Below are 22,672 nucleotides of genomic sequence, written 5' to 3'. Positions count from 1 at the left end.
TCGGTTAATTTCTAAACAATTTCTAAAACTACTTAGCTTTCTGGCTAAAATAATTGTATCTCAAATAATATGGATCGACACTACAATTCTTTTCATAGGATTACAGAAGGGGACTTCAACTTTTGTGTAACGTAAGTAATACGACATGTGGTTACACGGCAGGCGCGAAATCACTATAAGAACACTTAAAATTGTCACAGAAATCTCTCTGACTTAGCTCTTATTCCCATTATTGAGTTTGAAGGGTCCTTAACATCAAAATGAGATCGCAATAGACACTATATAATCCAAGAGATGCCAGCCATGTGCTGTGTGGTTGAACACAACACACAAAGAAACTGCACAAATAAACTTACATTCCCCACAAAACTACTCCTCCACGAAATATTTTGAATTTACTTTATGGCTCGGAGCACTATGGGACTCAACTGCTGAGGTCATTAGTCCCCTAGAACTTAGAACTAGTTAAATCTAACTAACCTAAGGACATCACAAACATCCATGCCCGAGGCAGGATTCGAACCTGCGACCGTAGCGGTCTTGCGGTTCCAGACTGCAGCGCCTTTAACCGCACGGCCACTTCGGCCGGCGAATTTACTTTACTTTTAATCCCAGGATATCAGTTGCCCACATTTTCTGGGAACAGTCCTCACATATTCACGCTTTTCGTTAAAACTGATTGGAGCCAAAAATGTCCCAATTTCTTATTTTTTGTCCTTTATTTTTGAAATTTTCCAAATTAGTTCGAATACTTGCCCGCGAAAGGCAAAGGTCTCGAGTTCGAGTCTCGGTCGGGCACACAGTTTTAACCTGCCAGGAAGTTTCATATCAGCGCACACTCCGCTGCAGAGTGAAAATCTCATTCTGGATGTTTTGATCATTTTAAACTAGAACTCAACTTAGTACACCAGTACAATCAAATTTCGCATCACTTACTTATTTTATTTAACTACAAGACAATGGACTAATAAAGGTGGGGAACTATTTTCTGGTGCCAATGAATTTTTTCTTGAATTTATAAATTACGCTATACTGATGGGAGACATGCCGGAACATCAGACTAGGTCACCTGGATAATCGTGATGTTATTCCGTTTCTGTTTCAATTGAAATACTTTAGAATAAAGAATAAATTTCGTCTTTTACGGCATACACTTACGTGAAAGTAAGTAAACAATTATTGAGTAAATGTTCCATATGCTTTTGAAAAATAATTCTGTGTTTCAATTTTTTCTCGTCATTTGCTCAATTTTTTTCTCTGCCTGAGCTGAAATTAATTTTTTCTGTCCTTTTCTGCCCCTAAAATTTTGTCGCTCTAGGCGGCAACGTAGTGTTACCTAATGGTAGCAACGCTCCTGAACATGATGTTAACAAAAGTTACCCTCTGATGTGGAAGTTAAAATAGGGTTTCTTTCAATGGTTTATTCGTTACTTCTCTTCGGTATGTCCTTCCAAAGTTTCCACTAAGTTTCATTGATCTACAGTCACTCGTTTTTCACGGGGGGGCTCTAAAGTAGCAAAAGTTTACTTAAATTTTTGGGTCAGATACTTATCATTTTTGATTGTATGAGCGGAGTGTGTGTCCGAACTTCTTGTACTTGAGATGCTTGAGTAATGTTGGTCATGGAACGCAGTTCAAGTACCGTATTCAAGGAAGAAAATTTTGTTTAACCATGAGAAGAAAATTGCATGCTTAAAGAAATGTTTCAAAAATACACGATCCACGCGTCTCGCGAAGATCTGTCAACATTTTTTCCACCTACGTAGCAGACACTCACTAGAAAATCAATTTGCAAAAGCAGCTATCAATGTCACGTCACTGCTGACGTGTTAGGCGTTAACGTCTCGGTTATCGGCCATACCTTCAGAAACGACACCGACGTCTTTCAGAGCGGAGAGTGATTTACATCCCTTGCGTAAAAGTGACTGCAGATAAGTGCCTAGACGAGTGGTAATAAAAGTGGCGAGCAGCAGGGAACACGGTTTGTGAGCGAGATGTGGACGCCGGCGGTCGTCTGTGTGTGCCTGCTGGCCGTGTGGGCCGGCGCTCTGCCCTCCTGGGGCCCTCGCAGGGCGTGGCAGCAGCGCGGTGGCCGCATCGTGGGCGGCGAACCGGCGGACATCTCGCAGTTCCCGTGGCAGGTCCCGGTGCTGTGGTACGGCCAGCTCGTCTGCGGCGGCTCCATCATCAGCAGCAGATGGGTGCTGACAGCAGCGCACTGCGTCGACTACGGTAGCGCGAGACAGTATACAGTCCGAGCCGGTAGCTCCATATACTACCAAGGTGGCACTGTCTACAGGGCCGCTCAGTTAATTCTTCACAACCTTTATAATAGAGTGACGACGGATTACGACGTCGCCCTCATCAAAATAAGGGGCACCATTTCGATGGGTGACCACGTTAAGGTAAGACGTGCAGAATTATCACAGAACCACTTAAGTAAAATGTAGAGATCAGAAAATTGAAATTCATTCACTCTCTATGTTCTACGGCATTAAAAAAAAGGAACAGTTTCATGTTGTGTGGTACGGTGAACTACCTACGTTGGTAACGCCTGTTCGAAATTGCTTGACTGGGTTTTGCGGAGTATCGAATTTGGAGGACGTTGTTGTTAAAGCTTCTTCAGATTGTGTTTCGATATCGTAATTAATTATTTACCCTATTAGTCATTAGAATATGGCAGATCCACGGAATGCATGCGTGGAACGGTTAGCATGAAGAGGCCGGCGGTAGTGGCCGAGTGGTTCTAGGTGCTTCAGTCTGGAACAGCGCGACCGCTACGATCGCAGGTTTGAATCCTGTCTCGGGCATGGATGTGTGAGTGATGTCCTTAGGTTAGTTAGGTTTAAGTAGTTCTAAGTTCTATGGGACTGATGACCTCAGATAGTGCTCAGATAGTGCTCAGAGCCATCTGAACCATTTATCATGAAGAGTAAGCCGTAAACTTATAATATTTTCAAGAATCAACTCATGACGAGAATTTCATGAATTGGGTTCCATGGAGCGTCGGAGAAAGGGTAAGATGTGGTGATGTGTGTGCGTTACACATTCTGTCATGAAACCAAACAAGACCATCATACTGAGCAATACATTTCAGAAAGAGTTCAAAATTTGCTTATTTATTTACTCATTTTGGGACCATCATACATTGATAAGGGGTTTGTCATCTTAATCTAACGAAAGTAAATACACTATTGGCCATTAAAATTGCTACACCAAGAAGAAATGCAAATGATAAACGGGTATTCATTGGACAAATACATTATACTAGAACTGACGTATGATTACATTTGTACGCAATTTGGGTGCATAGACCCTGAGAAATCAGCACCCAGAACAACCACCTCAGGCCGTAATAACGGCCTTGATACGCCTGGGCATTGAGTCAAACACAGCTTGGATGGCGAGTACAGGTACAGCTGCCCATGCAGCTTCAACACGATTCCACAGTTCATCAAGAGTAGTGACGAGCATATTGTGACGAGGCAGTTGCTCCGCCACCATTGACCAGACGTTTTCAATTGGTGAGAGATGTGGAGAATGTGCTGGCCAGGGCAGCAGTCCAACATTTTCTGTATCCAGAAAGGCCCGCACAGGACCTGCAACATGCGGTCATGCATTATCCTGCTGAAATGTAGGGTTTCGCAGGGATCGAATGAAGGGTAGAGCCACGGGTCGTAATACATCTGAAATGTAACGTCCACTGTTCAAAGTGCCGTCAATGCGAACAAGAGGTGACCGAGACGTGTAACAAATGGCACCCCAAACCATCACGCCGGGTGATACGCCAGTATGGCGATGATGAATACACGCTTCCAATGTGCGTTCACCGCGACGTCGCTAAACACGGATGCGACCATACTGATGCTGTAAACAGAACCTGGATTCAACCGAAAAAATGACGTTTTGCTATTCGTGCAGCTAGGTTCGTCGTTGAGTACACCATCGCAGGCGCTCCTGTCTGTGATGCAGCGTCAAGGGTAACCGCAGCCATGGTCTCCGAGCTGATAGTGCATGCTTCTGCAAACGTCGTCGAACTGTTCGTGCAGATGATTGTTGTCTTGCAAACGTCCCCATCTGTTGACTCAGCGATCGAGACGTGGCTGCACAATCCGTTACAGCCATGCGGATAAGATGCCTGTCATCTCGACTGCTAGTGATACGAGCCCGTTGGGATCCAGCACGGCATTCCGTATTACCCTCCTGAACCCATCGATTCGATATTCTGCTAACAGTCATTGGATCTCGACCAACGCGAGCAGCAATGTCGCGATACGAAAAACCGTAATCGCGATAGGCTACAATCCGGCCTTTATCAAAGTGGGAATCGTGATGGTGCTCATTTATCCTTCTTACACGAGGCATCACAACAACGTTTCACAAGGCAACGCCGATCAACTGCTGTTTGTGTATGAGAAATCGCTTGGAAACTTTCCTCATATCAGCACGTTGTAGGTGTCGCCACCGGCGGCAACCTTGTGTGGATGCTCTGAAAAGCTAATCATTTGCATATCACAGTATCTTCTTCCTGTGGGCTAAATTTCGCGTCTGTAGCACGTCATCTTCGTGGTGTAGCAATTTTAATGGCCAGTAGTGTAGTTCAAAATATACTTACGCAAAGAATATATAAATATGTTTTTATGAGGATAGGATAAATGGTCAGTCGTGGCCTTGATGAAGCAGATATCCCTGGATGTGCCTGAAATTAATTAGGAAATCCATTGAAAACCGAAGTCAGGACATCCGGACAGAACAAACTTCATCCTCCTGAATATGAAGTCAGTGTATTAATAACTGCGCCGTTTCATTCGGTATTGTACAATGTCCTTCAATTTACACAGAATTTGCTCCGGATAACCCATGAAATGAAACACTGTTTTACACTTCATCGTTGCACAAACTAAGAACATGCGCCGGTGATCCTTCGACCTCGGAGAAGCTGTTATGCGCATTGCACTAACTCTATTCAGAAAGCTAGCTCTACAATAAACTCGCAGCTATGTCACACAAACATCTTCGTGTTTTTTCCTCAATCCGTTCGAAAAACTGATTCAGCATTACTTCATTACAACTGAGATATTGATCTCAGAATAATGACAAGACATTACTATCATGAAACTTCCTGGCAGATTAAAACTGCGTGCCGGACCGAGAGTCGAACTCGGGACCTTTCTTCCAGGAGTGCTAGTTCTGTAAGGTTTGCAGGAGAGCTTCTGTAAAGTTTGTAAGGTAGGAGACGAGATACTGGCAGAAGTAAATCTGTGAGGATTGGGCGTGAGTCGTGCATCGGTAGCTCAGATGGTAGAGCACTTGCCCGCGAAAGGCAAAGATCCCGAGTTCTAGTCTCGGTCGGGCACACAGTTTTAATCTGCCAGGAAGTTTCATATCAGCGCACACTCCGCTGCAGAGTGAAAATTTTATTCTATCATGTCGTATAGATGCTGAATGCGGAAGGATATGATCTTACAGTCATGCAAGCTGTGAACAGTAGAGGATCAGTTCAGAGATGATAATTTGTATGAATACAATTCACCCTATGATAAGACAGCATCTGCGAATCCATAGTTTGTGGATAACATCATAAAATGGACTCACGTGCCCAGAGTCCGATGTGAAACCAATGGGAAGCTTTTGTGATGAGTTAGAACGTCGACTACGCTTCAGACACCCGGGTACGAAATCACTACATTTCTGGTTAAGACTCCTGACGAGCAATGGGTTGCCATTCCTGCACGTTACATTTTGCAAGAAAAAGGCCAACTCTCATTGCATATATAAATTCTTAATTATCGATAATTTTTAAAATATTGTTTAGAGATTTTTAATGTCTTTTTGATTTAAATAAACTTTGCTAACCATCTTTTTATCGCCTTAATTTTAGAAGCTAAAGGTCCATGGCAACGGCCTTGCCGCAGTGGATACACCGGTTCCCGTGAGATCACCGAAGTTAACCCTTTCATGGATAAAATTCATTTTTCACAGATTTTTAAAATATTAAGGTGATAACAGTTTCTTTTCAGTCCCATTATTATATTTTCACCACCAAGATATTTTTTAAGTTCTCAATTTTTTACAACAGGAAGTGGGACACTCATGTCCCATGAACCAACCACAAGATACCTTTTCTGCTGACTGACTGATTTTGTAATTTTATTTTTTTTAGCCATAAACAGGATTTTGCAGAGAATAAAATAACTACAAATTATACATGCGTGTAATCTTTTTATTTTTGTAGAGCTAGTGTAAAAAATATTCATTACATTTCAGTTTTCGTGATACATGATCAATACTTACACAACTTTACATGCCATGAAACTTGGAAAAACATGGTGTGGCACAGAGTGGTACACCACAAGCAGTGCAAACAACTTTTGTTCCCTTCTCTTTAGAGTTTGTGCTGCAGAATCTGCTTCGCTTCCTAGTGCCACTGTCTTTCGGTACATGTTTGCCTACGTCCACGAGCCGGACGTCATCTGGCACACTAGAACACTTTGCTGGGAAGAAAGTGGCCATTGATCCCCTCTTTTTCCTGGATGAATACCCATTAATCAATTGTCTTGCTAATCTTTACAAATAATGTCTGCTGGGACACATGTGTCCCACTAATTTTATTTCCATTATAAGATAGTACAGTCGCTGAGAAGTACATTCCACACTGTATTTATACTAAAAAGTGATTATTAAGTTAATAATAAGATGAATTACTTACTTCAGACATCGCTGGAAAGTGAGAAAAGATGAAAACTGAAGAATGACACAAATAAGTGGCGTTGCAGCGGCCATTTATACACGCCAGTCAACAAAAGTAATCACCGCTTCTCTATTGCCTTTGCAGTGCAGTCGCGATTTTTTTCTTAGGTTCAGTACAGTCGTCCCTAGATGGCATCACCGTGCAGAGCTGGGTAACATATATCCCGACACTCGAACTGGCGCTCAAAGTTAGTGGGACATATATGACCCATCAACCACGAAAAGGTTAAGCGCTGTCAGGCATGGTCGGCAGGATGGGTGTCCATGCAGGCTGCCATGCGGTGTTGCCATTTTTCGGGGTGCACTCAGAGTCATGATGCCAACTGAGGAGCTACTCGACCGAATAGGAGCGGCTACGGTCAAGAATACCATCATAACGACCGAGAGAGCAGTGTGCTGACCCCACACCCCTCCTTTCCGCATCCTTCACTGAGAATGACACGGCGGTCGGGTGGTCCCCGTAGGCCACTCGTGGCCTGAAGACGGAGTGCTTTAAAGGTCCATGGAAAACTTTTAAAGTCGATTTCTCGAGAATTTTTTGAGAGTTGCATCAAACTGCTTGCGATATTAATATTTGAGTTCTGAACTTCATGTACTACAAATAGAAAAAATTAGAAGAAGTCACCTGATGAATGGTCTCCTTGTTAGAATTTTATGTAGTATCCAATTTTAATGCACTGTGTGTCACTAATCTTCCTGTTGTTTCTTAATACTTCCGTATTTCTTTGGTTTACTCTCGACCTGTATTCCGTACTCAGTTCTTGAACAACTCGAAAACCGCGCTTCTAGCGAAAATTTTTGCTAGTCCAAAATTAAACGGTGTCCGATATCCCACAAAAATATTCTATTCATTTTCCCGCTAGGACTAATAGTTAGCCGGCCGGGGTAGCCGAGCGGTCCTAGGCGCTACTGTCTGGAACCGCGTGACTGCTACAGTCGCAGGTTCGAATCCTGTCTCGGGTGTGGATGTGTGTGATGTCCTTAGGTTAGTTAGGTTTAAGTAGTTCTAAGTTGTAGGGGACTGATGACCTCAGAACTTAAGTCCCGTAGTGCTCAGTGCCATTTGAACAATTTTGACTAATAGTTTCCGCGTTGTAGGGGATAGAAAAATCGTAGATTATTAAAAATATTAGCTTAAAGATATAAATCAGTAGCAGCTAATAGAAGAAACAGTCCCAGAGGAAAGTACAGTGGCGGAATGGTTGTCTGCCGGCAGGTATCATTATTGAATTCAGTATTCCGAGAACAACAGTGTCAAGCGCAAGCTGAGAATGACAAACTTTGATATATAGCCTCTCACCACGGACAATGGAGTGGCCGATGGCCTTCACTGAACGACCGACAGCAAGGGCGTTTGCGTACAGTTGTCGGTGCTAACAGACAAGAAACACTACGTGAAATAGCTGCAGAAATCAGTGTAGGACGTACGACGAAAGTATTTGTCGGGAGAGTCCAGCGGAACCTGACTTTAATAATCTATGGTAGCAGACAATCGACTTGAGTGCCTTTGCTAGCAACACGACATAGGCTACAGCGCCTGTCTTGGGCTCGTGATCAGATCGGTTGGACCCTAGACGACTGTAAAACTGTGGCCGATTTCAGCTGATAAGAGCTGATGATAAGGTCCGTGTGTGGCGCAGACCGCACGAGGCCATGATGCCAGGTTGCCACCAAGGCACTGTGCAAGATGGTGGTGGCTGCATAACTGTGTGGGCTGTGTTTACATGTAATGGACTGGGTTCTCCGGTCCAACTAAATCACTCATTGGCTGGAAAAGTTTATGTTGGGCAAGTTGGAGACTATTTGCAGGCATTCATGCATTTCATGTTCCCAATGACCAGGTCACAGTTGTTTGCAATTGATTTGAAAAACATTCTGGACATTTCGAGCGAATGGTTTGGCCACGCAGATCGCCAGAGATGAATATCATCGGAAATTTATGGGACATAATCGAGAGGTCAGTTAATATACACTCCTGGAAATTGAAATAAGAACACCGTGAATTCATTGTCCCAGGAAGGGGAAACTTTATTGACACATTCCTGGGGTCAGATACATCACATGATCACACTGACAGAACCACAGGCACATAGACACAGGCAACAGAGCATGCACAATGTCGGCACTAGTACAGTGTATATCCACCTTTCGCAGCAATGCAGGCTGCTATTCTCCCATGGAGACGATCGTAGAGATGCTGGATGTAGTCCTGTGGAACGGCTTGCCATGCCATTTCCACCTGGCGCCTCAGTTGGACCAGCGTTCGTGCTGGCCGTGCAGACCGCGTGAGACGACGCTTCATCCAGTCCCATCAATGGGGGACAGATCCGGAGATCTTGCTGGCCAGGGTAGTTGACTTACACCTTCTAGAGCACGTTGGGTGGCACGGGATACATGCGGACGTGCATTGTCCTGTTGGAACAGCAAGTTCCCTTGCCGGTCTAGGAATGGTAGAACGATGGGTTCGATGACGGTTTGGATGTACCGTGCACTAATCAGTGTCCCCTCGACGATCACCAGTGGTGTACGGCCAGTGTAGGAGATCGCTCCCCACACCATGATGCCGGGTGTTGGCCCTGTGTGCCTCGGTCGTATGCAGTCCTGATTGTGGCGCTCACCTGCACGGCGCCAAACACGCATACGACCATCATTGGCACCAAGGCAGAAGCGACTCTCATCGCTGAAGACGACACGTCTCCATTCGTCCCTCCATTCACGCCTGTCGCGACACCACTGGAGGCGGGCTGCACGATGTTGGGGCGTGAGCGGAAGACGGCCTAACGGTGTGCGGGACCGTAGCCCAGCTTCATGGAGACGGTTGCGACTGGTCCTCGCCGATACCCCAGGAGCAACAGTGTCCCTAATTTGCTGGGAAGTGGCGGTGCGGTCCCCTACGGCACTGCGTAGGATCCTACGGTCTTGGCGTGCATCCGTGCGTCGCTGCGGTCCGGTCCCAGGTCGACGGGCACGTGCACCTTCCGCCGACCACTGGCGACAACATCGATGTACTGTGGAGACCTCACGCCCCACGTGTTGAGCAATTCGGCGGTACATCCACCCGGCCTCTCGCATGCCCACTATACGCCCTCGCTCAAAGTCCGTCAACTGCACATACGGTTCACGTTCACGCTGTCGCGGCATGCTACCAGTGTTAAAGACTGCGATGGAGCTCCGTATGCCACGGCAAACTGGCTGACACTGCGGCGGCGGTGTACAAATGCTGCGCAGCTAGCGCCATTCGACGGCCAACACCGCGGTTCCTGGTGTGTCCGCTGTGCCGTGCGTGTGATCATTGCTTGTACAGCCCTCTCGCAGTGTCCGGAGCAAGTATGGTGGGTCTGACACACCGGTGTCAATGTGTTCTTTTTTCCATTTCCAGGAGTGTACAAAATCCTGCACTGGTAACACTCTCGCATTTATAGATGGCTGTAGAGGCAGCATGGCTCAATATTTCGGCAGGGAACTTCCAGCGGTTTCGTGAGTCCATGCCGCGTCCATTTGCTACACTAAGCTGGGCAAAAGCAAATCCGACACGATATTAGGAAGTATCCCGTCACTTTCTTCACCCAGGTGCTCTAAGAAAAGGGGAATTAATAATTATGTTTTTTCATTTTCTACAATTTGTTTTAGAAGTAATTACAAAAGTACCAATCCTATTAATTACTTAGTTGTTGTAGCATCAACAACGATAGAAAGATGTAAAAAAAATGTAAATATGTAGCTGTTAATCAGATTAGTATGTATGAACCTTATTGATGCTTTGTGAACGATTGAGTTATCTACCCAAATATGGCGAACTCCTACAATGTTTTGTATTTGTCGCTCAAGTGACTACAATTTAAGCTAAAAGCTGATTTTATATGTCAGTGGTTTGCTTTTGTTTCTCTGATACAATCATTTAGTCATGGTTAAAAAAATGGCTAGAAAGATGTATTTAATTCAACCAATCTGTTCCTAAATTCACTTACCCAACAAAATTAAGAATCAAGAGGCTGCAGTTTGTGAGGGCTATGTGTTGGTAAGCTATCGATGTATTATTTTCGCTGTCGTATGTTTATCCTCTCCAAGCTTCTTGTATGAGAACAGGACCCAAGTAAAACCTGGCTCTCCATCTGCGGGTGACGGTTTCGGGTAGCGCTTTCAATCTGCAGTTTATTTATTTTTTCCTTTATACTCAAAAACACTAGAGATTTTCACAAAGTAAGCAAAATGTTTTAGACGGTGCCCTGAAACATCTGATATGTTCCATTCTACTCTTTTTTGCTGAGACGTTTCAGTGGATGCAGAGGTGCTACTTTCCTTAGGCGCATATACAATTTGGACTGGCAAGTGTGAGTGACAGACGGAACAACCAATTAAGTACATTGGTGATTTCCGTGTTTGGTTTAACCAGCCTGGGACAATATAAAGGGCGTTACAAAACAATACCAACAAACTTCGAGGAATTGTAGAGGGTGTCGCGAGGAATACATTGAGGATCGGGATCTGTGTACGGAAGCGTCATCTTACGACGCTACAAAGCGTCGAAGTTATAGGAGCGAGCGCCTGACGCTAGGCCAGCCCTCTGGCAGCAGTCGTGATTCTGTAGACTGATGGACTGTAGACGGAACGTCTCGCAATTTTGTTTGTTGTTCAGTAATAGCGACTGATGGCCAAGACCGCCAGTGGAGAAGATGGAGCTAGCTGCTGTGTAGACGAGCATTGTCTCCTATAAATGCAATGCTCTTTTGCTTCAGTAGATTACGGTTTCGGATACGGGCTTCCATCTGCAGTTTATTTTTCTCTTTTATACTGAAAAATACAGGAGATTTAGAGGGTTCCAGGAGAAAAATCATTTGAAAAGTGGAAACCTATGTACGAAACCATCATCCAAAAGGCAACAAAACACCGCATTCACACGAAACAAGGCCTGTTTATGGAGCAACTAGCTCCCTCTTCTCCACTGCCGGAAGAAACCTCGCGAGAAGCTAAAACTCCTGTAAGACAAAGCCGTCTAGAAAGATAGTTTCTCTGGATGACTGGATAACAAGCTTATTCGAAAAAAATGGGGTAGTTTCAGCACAAGAAGGAACTTCCAACGTTGAGGAAACAGCTTATATTTTCAAAAACTGAGATAAATTTTGAGGAGGTAGAGAAACATTTCGGAAAATTTGGAGAGATGAGATTTCGATGAAAAATGTAAAAATAAGAGAAGTGTTCTAACAATATATTCCGACATTATTAAAAAGAATGGGGAATACTTGAGAGTAACCTAAAATAATGAAAAGGGCCCAAACAAAGCAATGATATTCATGGGCAGTTCGTGGGAGCATACGCATTTTACCATGAAAAAGCGCTAGCAACATGGAAAAGTTCCGGGTGTAATGACTAACAGCAGTGCAGACGAAAGATCTATTGTTTTCCACAATGCGGGCACAATGGGTTTCATAGATGTAGCAAAGTTAATTTGTGATTCTAAATCTATATCCCAAGATAATTACCATGATGTGAATGGGGATAATTATCACAAATATAAGAGGAACTGATTCCTAACACCAGGTGATATGTTGTTGTTCCTGATAACGCACTGCATCATACTGTTTAGATAATTAAAGCTTCGATTCCCGTAAATCACAAGAAAACCACATTACTAAATACCTCATTCATAACATAATTAGTTTTGCACCGAACTTAACAAGAAATGTGCTGTTAAAAATTGTGCATTGTAGTATGTCAAAGCCTGTTTTTGAAGCAGAAGCAGCTTTAAATCATAAGAAATACACTGCTCTGAGGCTCCTACGATACCACTGTGATTTCAACCCTTAGAGCTAATCTGGAATACAGTGAAACAAAAACTTGCAGAAAAAATGTTTCTTCCATTAATTAAACTGTGTACAACAACCTGTCGGTTAAAAACTTTCGAACATGTAAAAGGAATAGAAAATGAATATTGGCTTAGAGATAGTGGAAGAAGCAATAGGGAACATAATAATCAATGTTGGGCTGGAGAGTGAAGATGGATATGCAGCACATGACGACGTCAGTGATATGGAGACTGGCACGGCGCATGACACTGGAATTGATCCCAGTGAAATAGGTACAGCAAAAGAACTTGGCCTATACCCCCTGTGTGATGGCTCAAATGGCTCTGAGCACTATGGGACTCAACAGCTTAGGTCATAAGTCCCCTAGAACTTAGAACTACTTAAACCTAACTAACCTAAGGACATCACACACACCCATGCCCGAGGCAGGATTCGAACCTGCGACCGTAGCAGTCCCGCGGGTCCGGACTGCAGCGCCAGAACCGCTAGACCACCGCGGCCGGCCCTGTGTGATAGACCATCCACTACATAGCTCTAATGACCAAGGTTAGAGCAGTTTTTAGTCGTTGAGGGAACACTGACGGCCCAACTGTATGTCACGGACATTCTGCGTCGTCACGTTTCACTTCTCACCAGCTATGACGTAATCTCATCCGGGCGAGAGGTGGTGGGTGAACGCCGTACTGCCAAGTTCTACGTAAATTTGGCTCAACCCTGTAATTAATCAAACAGCATTACGTACCCCCCCCCCCCCCCCCAAAGCGTGAAGTTTAATTTCGTTTCCTCCTATTCTTCTGGGTGTTTCACTTTTTTTGTCAGGCGGAGTATAATTTCAATTTTTTTCCTGTGGTAGTTAATGAAAGCTTTTGAGTCTCAGATTTGGCCAGCAAAGAAATCAGAGAAAAGTATGTTATTTTGTTTAGTGAACACTAACATTAAAGCTTTCTTAAAGACTATTGTACATTGTTTTCCACAAATCTGTGTCAGATAGGTAATAACGCTGAACATCAGCAAAAGAACTTTGTGTAGTCGTTTGAAGAAAGTCAGTTGCGGCTAAATTCAACGAAAAGCGTGGAAATTGATTCTGTCAGCAGTGTATCTGAAGGTGCTGAAAAGCTTTTCCTACGATCGAAGTATATCTTAACAGCAAAAAGTATATGATTGATGTCTTGTCAGTAGTCGGTGTCTGGATACTTCTGGCCAGTTAGTGCGAGTTAGTATCGAGTGGCGGCTACTATGTACAGTAATTTCTACTTAACACGTAAGCACCAGCAATACGTTCACAATAAATCTTCCATTCCGCAGCGGAGTCTAAGCTGATATGACTGTAGTAGACGGGTCAAAGCATGTAACCAGTATGCCTACGCTGCTTTAAAATCTCCACAGATGTTCTGTTGCATACCTTTCAACTACTCCCTGCTGAAAAGAACGATACGGGATGTCCTCGAATCAAGTCTCCGGATCTGAATTCAGGTGCTCACACAGTTTCCAATTTTCAGTGAATTTTGTTTCCATTAATGCTTCTCTGCATGATTTTAATACACGTTATTACTTGCATTACGTATATATATCCTTAGACTCAAATAGTGGTCACCTAGGTTAGCCGAAAGGCTGGTATTTTGTAATAAGTATGGCTGCCTCAATTATACGGCAGTAGAGCGAATCTCAAATTACATATAAACTTTACTCCTCACCTTTCCTTTTCAGTTCTTGTAACACTTTTTTCCGTACTTTACCTGATAACGAAGTTTCGAACATGCTGCGATAGGACAACATTTCGAATATTCCGTTTTTTGTTTTGTTTACGCTTGCGTACAATGATCTGCTGCGGAGGTACACATTTACGAACTTCTCCTCCAATTAAAATTAGAAATAGCAGAGCCTGTCAATAATATCCGAAGTTAAGCATTCCAGCTTTCGAAAATACTTGAGAGTCGTGACATAGATGTAATACTTCTGAAGAGGTCATTAACCGGAGAATGACGGACGGTCTTGGGTATGAAAATTATAATCCATGTAGTCAAGGATATAGGCACAATAATATTATACATATTAGGCATTTCATTCAGTCCGGACGACACTTCATACGGACGGAACATCTTGGTCCATTTATGGGAATTTTGGTCAGAAATAACTTTTAAAAAATCCGACCAAGGTTTGTGGAAGGTTCTAGATGCTCGAACTTGAATACCCCTTGAATGCCCTTGTTGAGGTGCCACGTGTTCAGCAATGTGCGCTGGACGGTGTGCTCCGGAACACCTGCGCCCGTCCTGCTTTACAGACCGGGAAATCGTCTTGCCTTCACGGACTGTAGTGAGACGAGGACGTCCAACACCTCGTCGCTACTCATGGTTGCAACTTCCTTCAAGCACATTCTGTAGACTCTTACGGCAGTAGAACGCTAACAACTGACCAACTTAGCTGTTTACGACATGATGCTTCTCAAGCGACGGGCCATAGCAATGTACCTTGCGTCTAAGTTGCTGACATTACTAGATTTTTCCCTTTTCGGGACTACCTCTATAAAATTTTTCGACATTGCAGGTACCAGGCTGATAAGCTGGTAACTCTTCGACGAATAAGGATCTTTACTAGCCTTGGGTATGGCCAATTCCTTAAAGTACTTCTACATGGAATGGGAGCGTAAAGTACTTATTATGGTACTCATAGCATCCAATAGACGCTAAGTGAGAGGAGTTGGTATTTCCCACACTATCGGGTTTTCAGCGGGCCAGTGTCACCTGGTTTTCTGGTATTCAGCGTCTGAAGTTGCACCTGTACTTCGTCTGCTCAACTTGGATCTACGGTCTCCCCTCCTTCACCGTGTACCGATAGGAATATTAGGAACTGCTAGGTCATATCTATGAAGCACTGGGGTGCCTATATGGGCGAAGGTCATTGCAGACAAGTCAGTTAAGGGTGTTTGGCTTGGCTGCCGGCTCAGGTACGTCACTGTCTCCTGTGGGCGACACGGAATGTCCTTTGAGATTTTCATGCTGAGTCATTGTCCAAACGGACAATGCCCCCTGCCAGTATTTATGCGCCTCAATTGTAGACTTAATGTCGCTAAACAGCTGGTTAAACAGACGGCTAGTGTCCGCACTCCTCGTCAGCCGACGGTCGCGATTTCCCTTCGCATTCGAACTGAAGTTTTCGTACCGGTAATGGATTATTAAGCGTGCATGTACATACAATCAGTTGCCAAGTACGTGCTGATTAAGTTAAGGCATCAATATGTTGATCCTTCCTTGAAAAGACTATACTTCCATTCAAACAATAACCAAAGGTACATTGTGGTAATGGTGGCGACATGTGTTTTCTGAATGGAAATAAACAATGCTGGGTTGGTTTTTACGGTTTTATCAAACTGGTTGTAGCATTTTCTCATACAGATAACATATTATAAATATCATATAAATTGAAATTACAATATCTCATGAAGTTAACTACATGTGTGGTTGAATGCCCGACATGGATTTTACACTAGGGTGATTTGCAGGCGACCTTATTGAGATCCAGTTTCTGAGGTCGAGGGGAGAGAACGGACGCTTCATTGCCATTGTGCGTGCTTAGTACATATTGCGCGCCAACCGACTTTTGGTGACCCTCTCACAGTCTCAGATTCACAACATGCCATCTTTGGCACTGCCCGCCGCTCATAGAATCTGATGTATCGACACACATGTTTATAGAATAGACCATCAACCTTTTACTTGCGCGTTAAACAACACAATGAAGACATCTTGTCTCACTAGAGCACAGGGTCGTCTCGTCCCCCTCTCCCCAAATTTGACTTCTAAATAAGGAAAACTTACGGTTTCCTCAAATGGTTCAAATGGCTCTGAGCACTATGGGACTTAACTGCTGAGGTCATCAGTCCCCTAGAACTTAGAACTACTTAAACCTAACAAACCTAAGGACATCACACACATCCATGCCCGAGGTAGGATTCGAACCTGCGACCGTAGCTGTCGCGCCGTTCCAGACTGTAGCGCCTGGAACCGCTCGGCCACCACGGCCGGCCGGGTTTCCTCCCCCGATTGACGAAGACGGCGTTTTATACGGCCCCTTCTCTGTGGCATTATCAGTGATTACCTTTCTCTGTCTAAGGTGCAATTCAGCGGTCCCGTTAATTTTATGCTGTTTCCCTTCCACGCAGAAATATCTAGCATCAACTTCCAGTCTCAGGGGAACGCAGTTGAAAACAATGAAGTTTGCTATCCTCAAAAATCTCGTATTTGTGCTACACTTAAGTTGTGGACTATTCGGAGCACGCCTTTCTGGTGGGCCTGACGGTCCTGGTTGAACCTACCGACGGAGGAAGTGACTGAGCAGCAACCAAAAGCGTGCAGCTGGTCCATGATAATAAGTTTTTGTAGCTCAATGGCCTGTTGCAAGACTGTCAACTGAACGCCGTTTCGAAGACTTGTGTGTTCCTGACCTACCCCCGTTATCCAAATAGGGAAAGAGGACCTAAAAGTTTAACGTGGAACCTGAACCCCGTGTCGTTTCTGGCGGCTCGTCACTTCGTTGAGAGGTGAATGCTAGATTAAAACGCAGACTGGGAAATCCGTGTACTACTGCGATTCGATACCACAACCTCTTGATTTCCAGGAATGCACTTTACTGCTAAACCACCAGGCCTAACTCGCAGCTGTTCCAAACTCATGCAGGCAATGCGTTATTAATGACAACCCAATACTGGCTTCTCACTAGGTTATCACTACATTCGAGATACTACATTACTGGCCATAAAAATTGCTACACCACGGAGATGACGTGCTACAGACGCGAAATTTAACCGACAGGAAGAAGATGCTGATATATGCAAATGATTAGCACCTACAACGTGCTGACATGAGGAAAGATTCCAACCGATTTTTCATACACAAACAGCAGTTGACCGGCGTTGCCTGGAGATACGTTGTTGTGATGCCTCGTGTAAGGAGGAGAAATTCGTAACATCACGTTTACAACTTTGATAAAGGTCGGATTGTAGTCTATCGCGATGGCGGTTTATCGTATCGCGACACTGCTGCTGGCGTTAGTCGAGATCCAATGACTGTTAGCAGAATATGGAATCTGTATGTTCAGGAGGGTAATACGGAACGCCGTGCTGGATCCCAACGGCCTCGTTATCACTAGCAGTCGAGATGACAGGCATCTTATCCGCATGGTTGCGACGGATCGTGCAGCCACGTCTCGATCCCTGAGTCAGATGGGGACGTTTGCAAGACAACAATCATCTGCACGAGCAGTTCGACTACGTTTGCAGCAGCATGGACTATCAGCTCGGAGACCATGGCTGCGGTTACCCTTGACGCCGCATCACAGATAGGAGCGCCTGCGATGGCGTACTCAACGACGAACCTGAGTGCACGAATAGCAAAACGTCATTTTTTCGGATGAATCCAGGTTCTGTTTACAGCATCATGATGGTCGCATCTGTGTTTGGCGACATCGCGGTGAACGCACATTGGAAGCGTGTATTCGTCATCACCCGGCGTGATGGTATGGGGTGCCATTGGTTACACGTCTCGGTCACCTCTTGTTCGCATTGACGGCACTTTGAACAGTGGACGTTACATTTCAGATGTGTCACGACCCGTGGCTCCACTCTTCATTCGATCCCTGCGAAACCCTACATTTCAGCAGGATAATGCACGACCGCATGTTGCAGGTCCTGTACGGGCCTTTCTGGATACAGAAAATGTTCGACTGCTGCCCTGGCCAGCACATTCTCCAGATCTCTCATCAATTGAAAACTTCTGGTCAATGGTGGCCGAGCAACTGGCTCGTCACAATACACCAGTCACTACTCTTGATGAACTGTGGTATCGTGGTGGAGCTGCATGGGCAGCTGTCTTTCTACACGCCATCCAAGCTGTGTTTGACTCAATGCCCAGGCGTATCAAGGCCGTTATTACGGCCAGAGGTGGTTGTTCTGGGTACTGATTTCTCAGGATCTATGCACCCAATTTGCGTGAAAATGTAATCACATGTCAGTCCTAGTATAATATATTTGTCCAATGAATATCCGTTTATCATCTGCATTTATTGTTGGTGTAGAAATTTTAATTGCCAATAGTGTAGATTGGTATTGGGGTAATGTTGGCCGAGGGCTTCGAAGAGAGATCGGGGACCTGTACCTGTTGCAGCACTATTGCTTCGACTGCTGCCAAAAGCGCAGCTTGTGGCATTGCACAGATTCCTCCGCACTAATTGTCTTTGAGTCCGGTCTGTTTCCACGGCTAGCCTCAGAATGCATCTCAGTTGACGCCTTCGTGCCGATTACGAGCAAGCTGGTGGCAAACTCTTGGCGACCGAATCAAAGGTAATGCAATGTGATTCAGTGACGGCGCATTTCATGAACTGGCAGCCACATGACGTGTTATGCTTTCGATGATCGATATGACCAGGACATCTGCGCTTCCCCACTCATTGGGTCGGGTGTGGAATCAAACTGTCCCATGACAACAGCATCATGCCATTCTTTGGTACAATCCAGCTGCCTCCCAGAGGTATAGGTGACATACGAATTCCAGGCAGCTTGCATCGTGTTTAAGTCACTTGCGACAAAGAGCTATCATTCCGTCAACAGAATCAGCTCAAAATCTACCGTATCCAACAATCAACTGTCGAGTCTGTGACCGCAACCAAGGTAATCTCTCTACGAGATAAGCTAATCATCACTGCTGTGTGTTCTGCCACCGACAGAGCTAGTACATATGACCTCTGTTGATTCAGAGAAGTGTGGAGAACACCGCCGCCCTGCTTCGAGTTGGCCCCACATGTGCCAACCAAAAACCGCATTAACACTCGGCTTGAGAAAACAGATCAATAACTAAGCCCACGTTCATAACATCCTTACGAAGGAACTGCCAAAATTCTAGGGGTTAAGAGTGCCATTAGCAATCCAGACACCGGCTGTCTTCCCAACGAATGTGCAGCCATAGTTACCTTCCGTTGTTTATCTTCTGGCGACAACAAGGCTGAAGTGACTGCAGCGGGAATCAGCTGTTATATGTTCGCTTTGAGCACAGTTGTAGATACGAGATGCACGCCGAGTTTCTCGAGGAGGCGGGGAATTTCGGCGAGAAGAAGACGCATCTGGCGAACATTACGAGACACATGGTCATCAGAGGGTGAACAGCTCTCACTGTAAGAGCTCTACTATGACTCTGCAGCTGCATCGATGGGCTGCGGCAATGCCTGGGCTTGGAGAGCCACTTGGTAGGGGTGGCCAGACTGTTCTGTGTTCCGTCCGCTCCCGGCGGTTAAGGAGAAAGAATGGTTTGCTTGCTGGATCTTGCCAAAGCCGATAACATGTATTTTAGCTCTACTTTCGACTCTGTCTTCTCCTTTCGCAACTTGTGGAACGAATTCCTCAGTGTTGGTTGGCTTCACCAAGGAGTCATACATTACATCTGTCCAAACTTTCGCCGTGCCGCCCCCACCCCAATGCGTAGTCTTCCGGCCTCCCTGCCTGCAGCTTGTTCATCATTACTTTAATGCCGTACCAACATGATGGTGCATCTGCGCACTTTGCTCAAGTGGTAGGAAATGATTTGGATGGTATCTTTGCTGAGGACTAAATAAGGGTCAGTGGACCGGTGGCATGGCCTGCTCTTGACACTCCTTGATTTTTTCGTCTGGGGGCACCTGAAATATGTTGTCTACGAAATAACTATCGAATCAGATGAAAAGCTAATAGCGCGAGTTATGGTAGCCTCTGATGCAATCCCCACTTTCCTAGGGTTGCTTGAAAGGACGCCACATAGGTGTTGCTCCACGGCGTGCATTCAAGCAGGAGTGCGTAATTTTAAGCAGTTTCTGTAACTGCTTTGAAATAAAGATCGTGAAACAACTCCTCCTCTCTATTACTTTGACGTTATGAAGAAAATGAAAAACGTTGCCCTGCAGACCTGCTACCACGTCGACTCGGATGGCGCGCTGTATGCCTACCTTCTCGGCGGCGCGCGACGCTGTTAAATGACGCCAAGCGTCGAACGGTAAGGGATGTGGACAATGTTTACTAAGTTTAAATGTTTGCTATGACCCGCTTTACCAGCCCTCTCGTTTGTATCATCCATTTTAGAAACGCGTGTTAATGCTAGTGCACTTATAAGTCAGGACATAATATTTATTAATGAAAGTCCTTCACTTTTAATTTCTGTTGGAATCTCCTTCTTAATAGTTAGTCTTTTACATTTCTGTATGTTGTCCTTGTGTTCCAGTCTGCACCATAATCTTTATTCCTGTGGTAGATACAAGAGAACGGAAGATGTCAGACTTAACATTCTCTATTGGTTATTAAAAGTGTTCATTTAATTACATTTTTCGTTGCTAGGCTTCCAACATTTATGTCCATGCACTGCGCCATTCCTTTGAATGTATGCTGCGTCTTAGAGGAACAAGCAGTCGGTGCACCTGATGATTCGCATTTTGGAAATTACTCTTATCTCACGGAATAAACTTTTTGTTGTGAGGCTAGCAACCTAAGTAATTTCAATCAGCAGAATTGTGGAGTGATTTTGGAGGCAGGTAAACGTGAACGTCTTCATTTGGACTGTTAAATAAAGAGGTGTTACGTCACACTCTTTCCCTCTTCTTTTCTTTGTAAGGAAACAACGATATAGGGCCGTGTAACATCATTAGATGGAATTAGAAGTGATCTGGACATAGTGAAACTTCTTGAAAAATTTTCCCCACATGGAACACGAAACAACTGAAGTCCTTTCTCAGCTTCCGCAGTTATTGACACAAAAATGTATCAAATCAATATATTCGAGACCAATGGTCCACAGCGTTATTGAAAGGCGATGCTACTTCTGTCAATTTAATCGATCAGTTAAAGTTAGAGTTAGCAAAGGAAGAGCTATTAGTAACTTTTCGTACGGGAAATAACCGTGGTACTTACGGAATTAGTGTTCAACGTCCCAGAAAGTGTAGAATGGAGAATAAGAAAAACACAGGATGACAGCTTTTGCAAGTCGAAACTAATGAATGAAGTGAAGGCGATGGTCTTCGATATGTGCTCTGTCATGTGGCTGAGGTCGCCATAGACGTGACACGAGACTCCCCTGCATCTGACCGTTGCGCCTAACAGCGACGCGAGGAGGAACCACCGAGCAACTGAGTGCCAAACGCAGTGTGACAAAGTGTTTCTGTCTCCAAAAGACGAAAATGTTGCCAAGCACTGCTCCATACCCGAACGGAGGATGAGATGTGCTCGTGAATAACGCAGCTGTTTGTCCCCAGGCTAAAGTGCGCCCTTTGTGGAGAGCAGAACGTGGCCAGTTGGACCAGATGCGTCGTATGTAAGCGTCATGAGGCTACATTCTGTTCCAAATTACTCAAGGACTGATTAGTAAAATCCCGATTACTTAAGGAATCGGACCCTCATGTTAAAAACGCTTGAGTCCGCTAATTATTTTACAAATGAATATATGTGTTAATATTTGACGTAAAGCTTGTGAGCGAGACAACGTTTCGTAAAGACGATATTGCAGTGCGTGTTTATTCTGATTGCGATGGAAAGTTCCTTTGGACTTGCATGCATGTCGACAATGAAAATTTGTGCCGGACTGGGACTCGAACCCGGATTTCCTGCTTATCGCGAGTGGTCGCCTTACCATTTGGCTATCCGTGCAAACTTCCACATGTGTCAGCCAGGCGTTTACGATCTGTATTCGTACATCCATTATGTATATTCCCGTACAGGTCGGTCGCTGTACTTGAAAGTCGCTTGCCCGGTATCAGCAGATAAAGACGATATTGCAGTGCCTTTTTATTCTGTTTATAATGCAAAGATCCTTTTGACATGCATGCAGTTTTGTGAAGTCAGTGAAAATCTATTGATTTTACTCTCGTCAGTATCACAGATGTTTGAAGTAATTCTGTCACCAGTAATGGAACAGCTTTACTGTTACATTCACATAGTGCGTTCTCGATATCTGACATGATATACAAATGATAATGTAATGGTGACTGTATAGCGAGAGATGTGAAAGAACCATTGCAGAAGTATATTTGGATTAGGAACTGTTGATTTATTTTATTGTTCCACAGTTAAGAATATAAAACAAACCAATCTGTAAAGTCTGGGTATGTTGTGA

General features: G+C 44.6%; 1 protein-coding gene across 1 annotated transcript in view; it reads left to right on the top strand.

The window, feature by feature from the left end:
* The first annotated feature begins 1,994 nt into the window (after positions 1-1,994).
* Positions 1,995-22,672, top strand: part of LOC126176219 (trypsin delta-like) — a 60,922-nt gene continuing 40,244 nt past the window's right edge. The window contains exon 1 of the mRNA XM_049923362.1: positions 1,995-2,405. Coding sequence (XP_049779319.1) covers positions 1,995-2,405 — 411 coding nt within the window. The remainder of the gene's footprint in view (positions 2,406-22,672) is intronic.

This window comes from Schistocerca cancellata, chromosome 3 (genome assembly GCF_023864275.1).
Source record: "Schistocerca cancellata isolate TAMUIC-IGC-003103 chromosome 3, iqSchCanc2.1, whole genome shotgun sequence".
In the NCBI taxonomy this organism is placed as follows: domain Eukaryota; kingdom Metazoa; phylum Arthropoda; class Insecta; order Orthoptera; family Acrididae; genus Schistocerca; species Schistocerca cancellata.
This window is presented reverse-complemented; position numbering and strand designations above follow the sequence as displayed.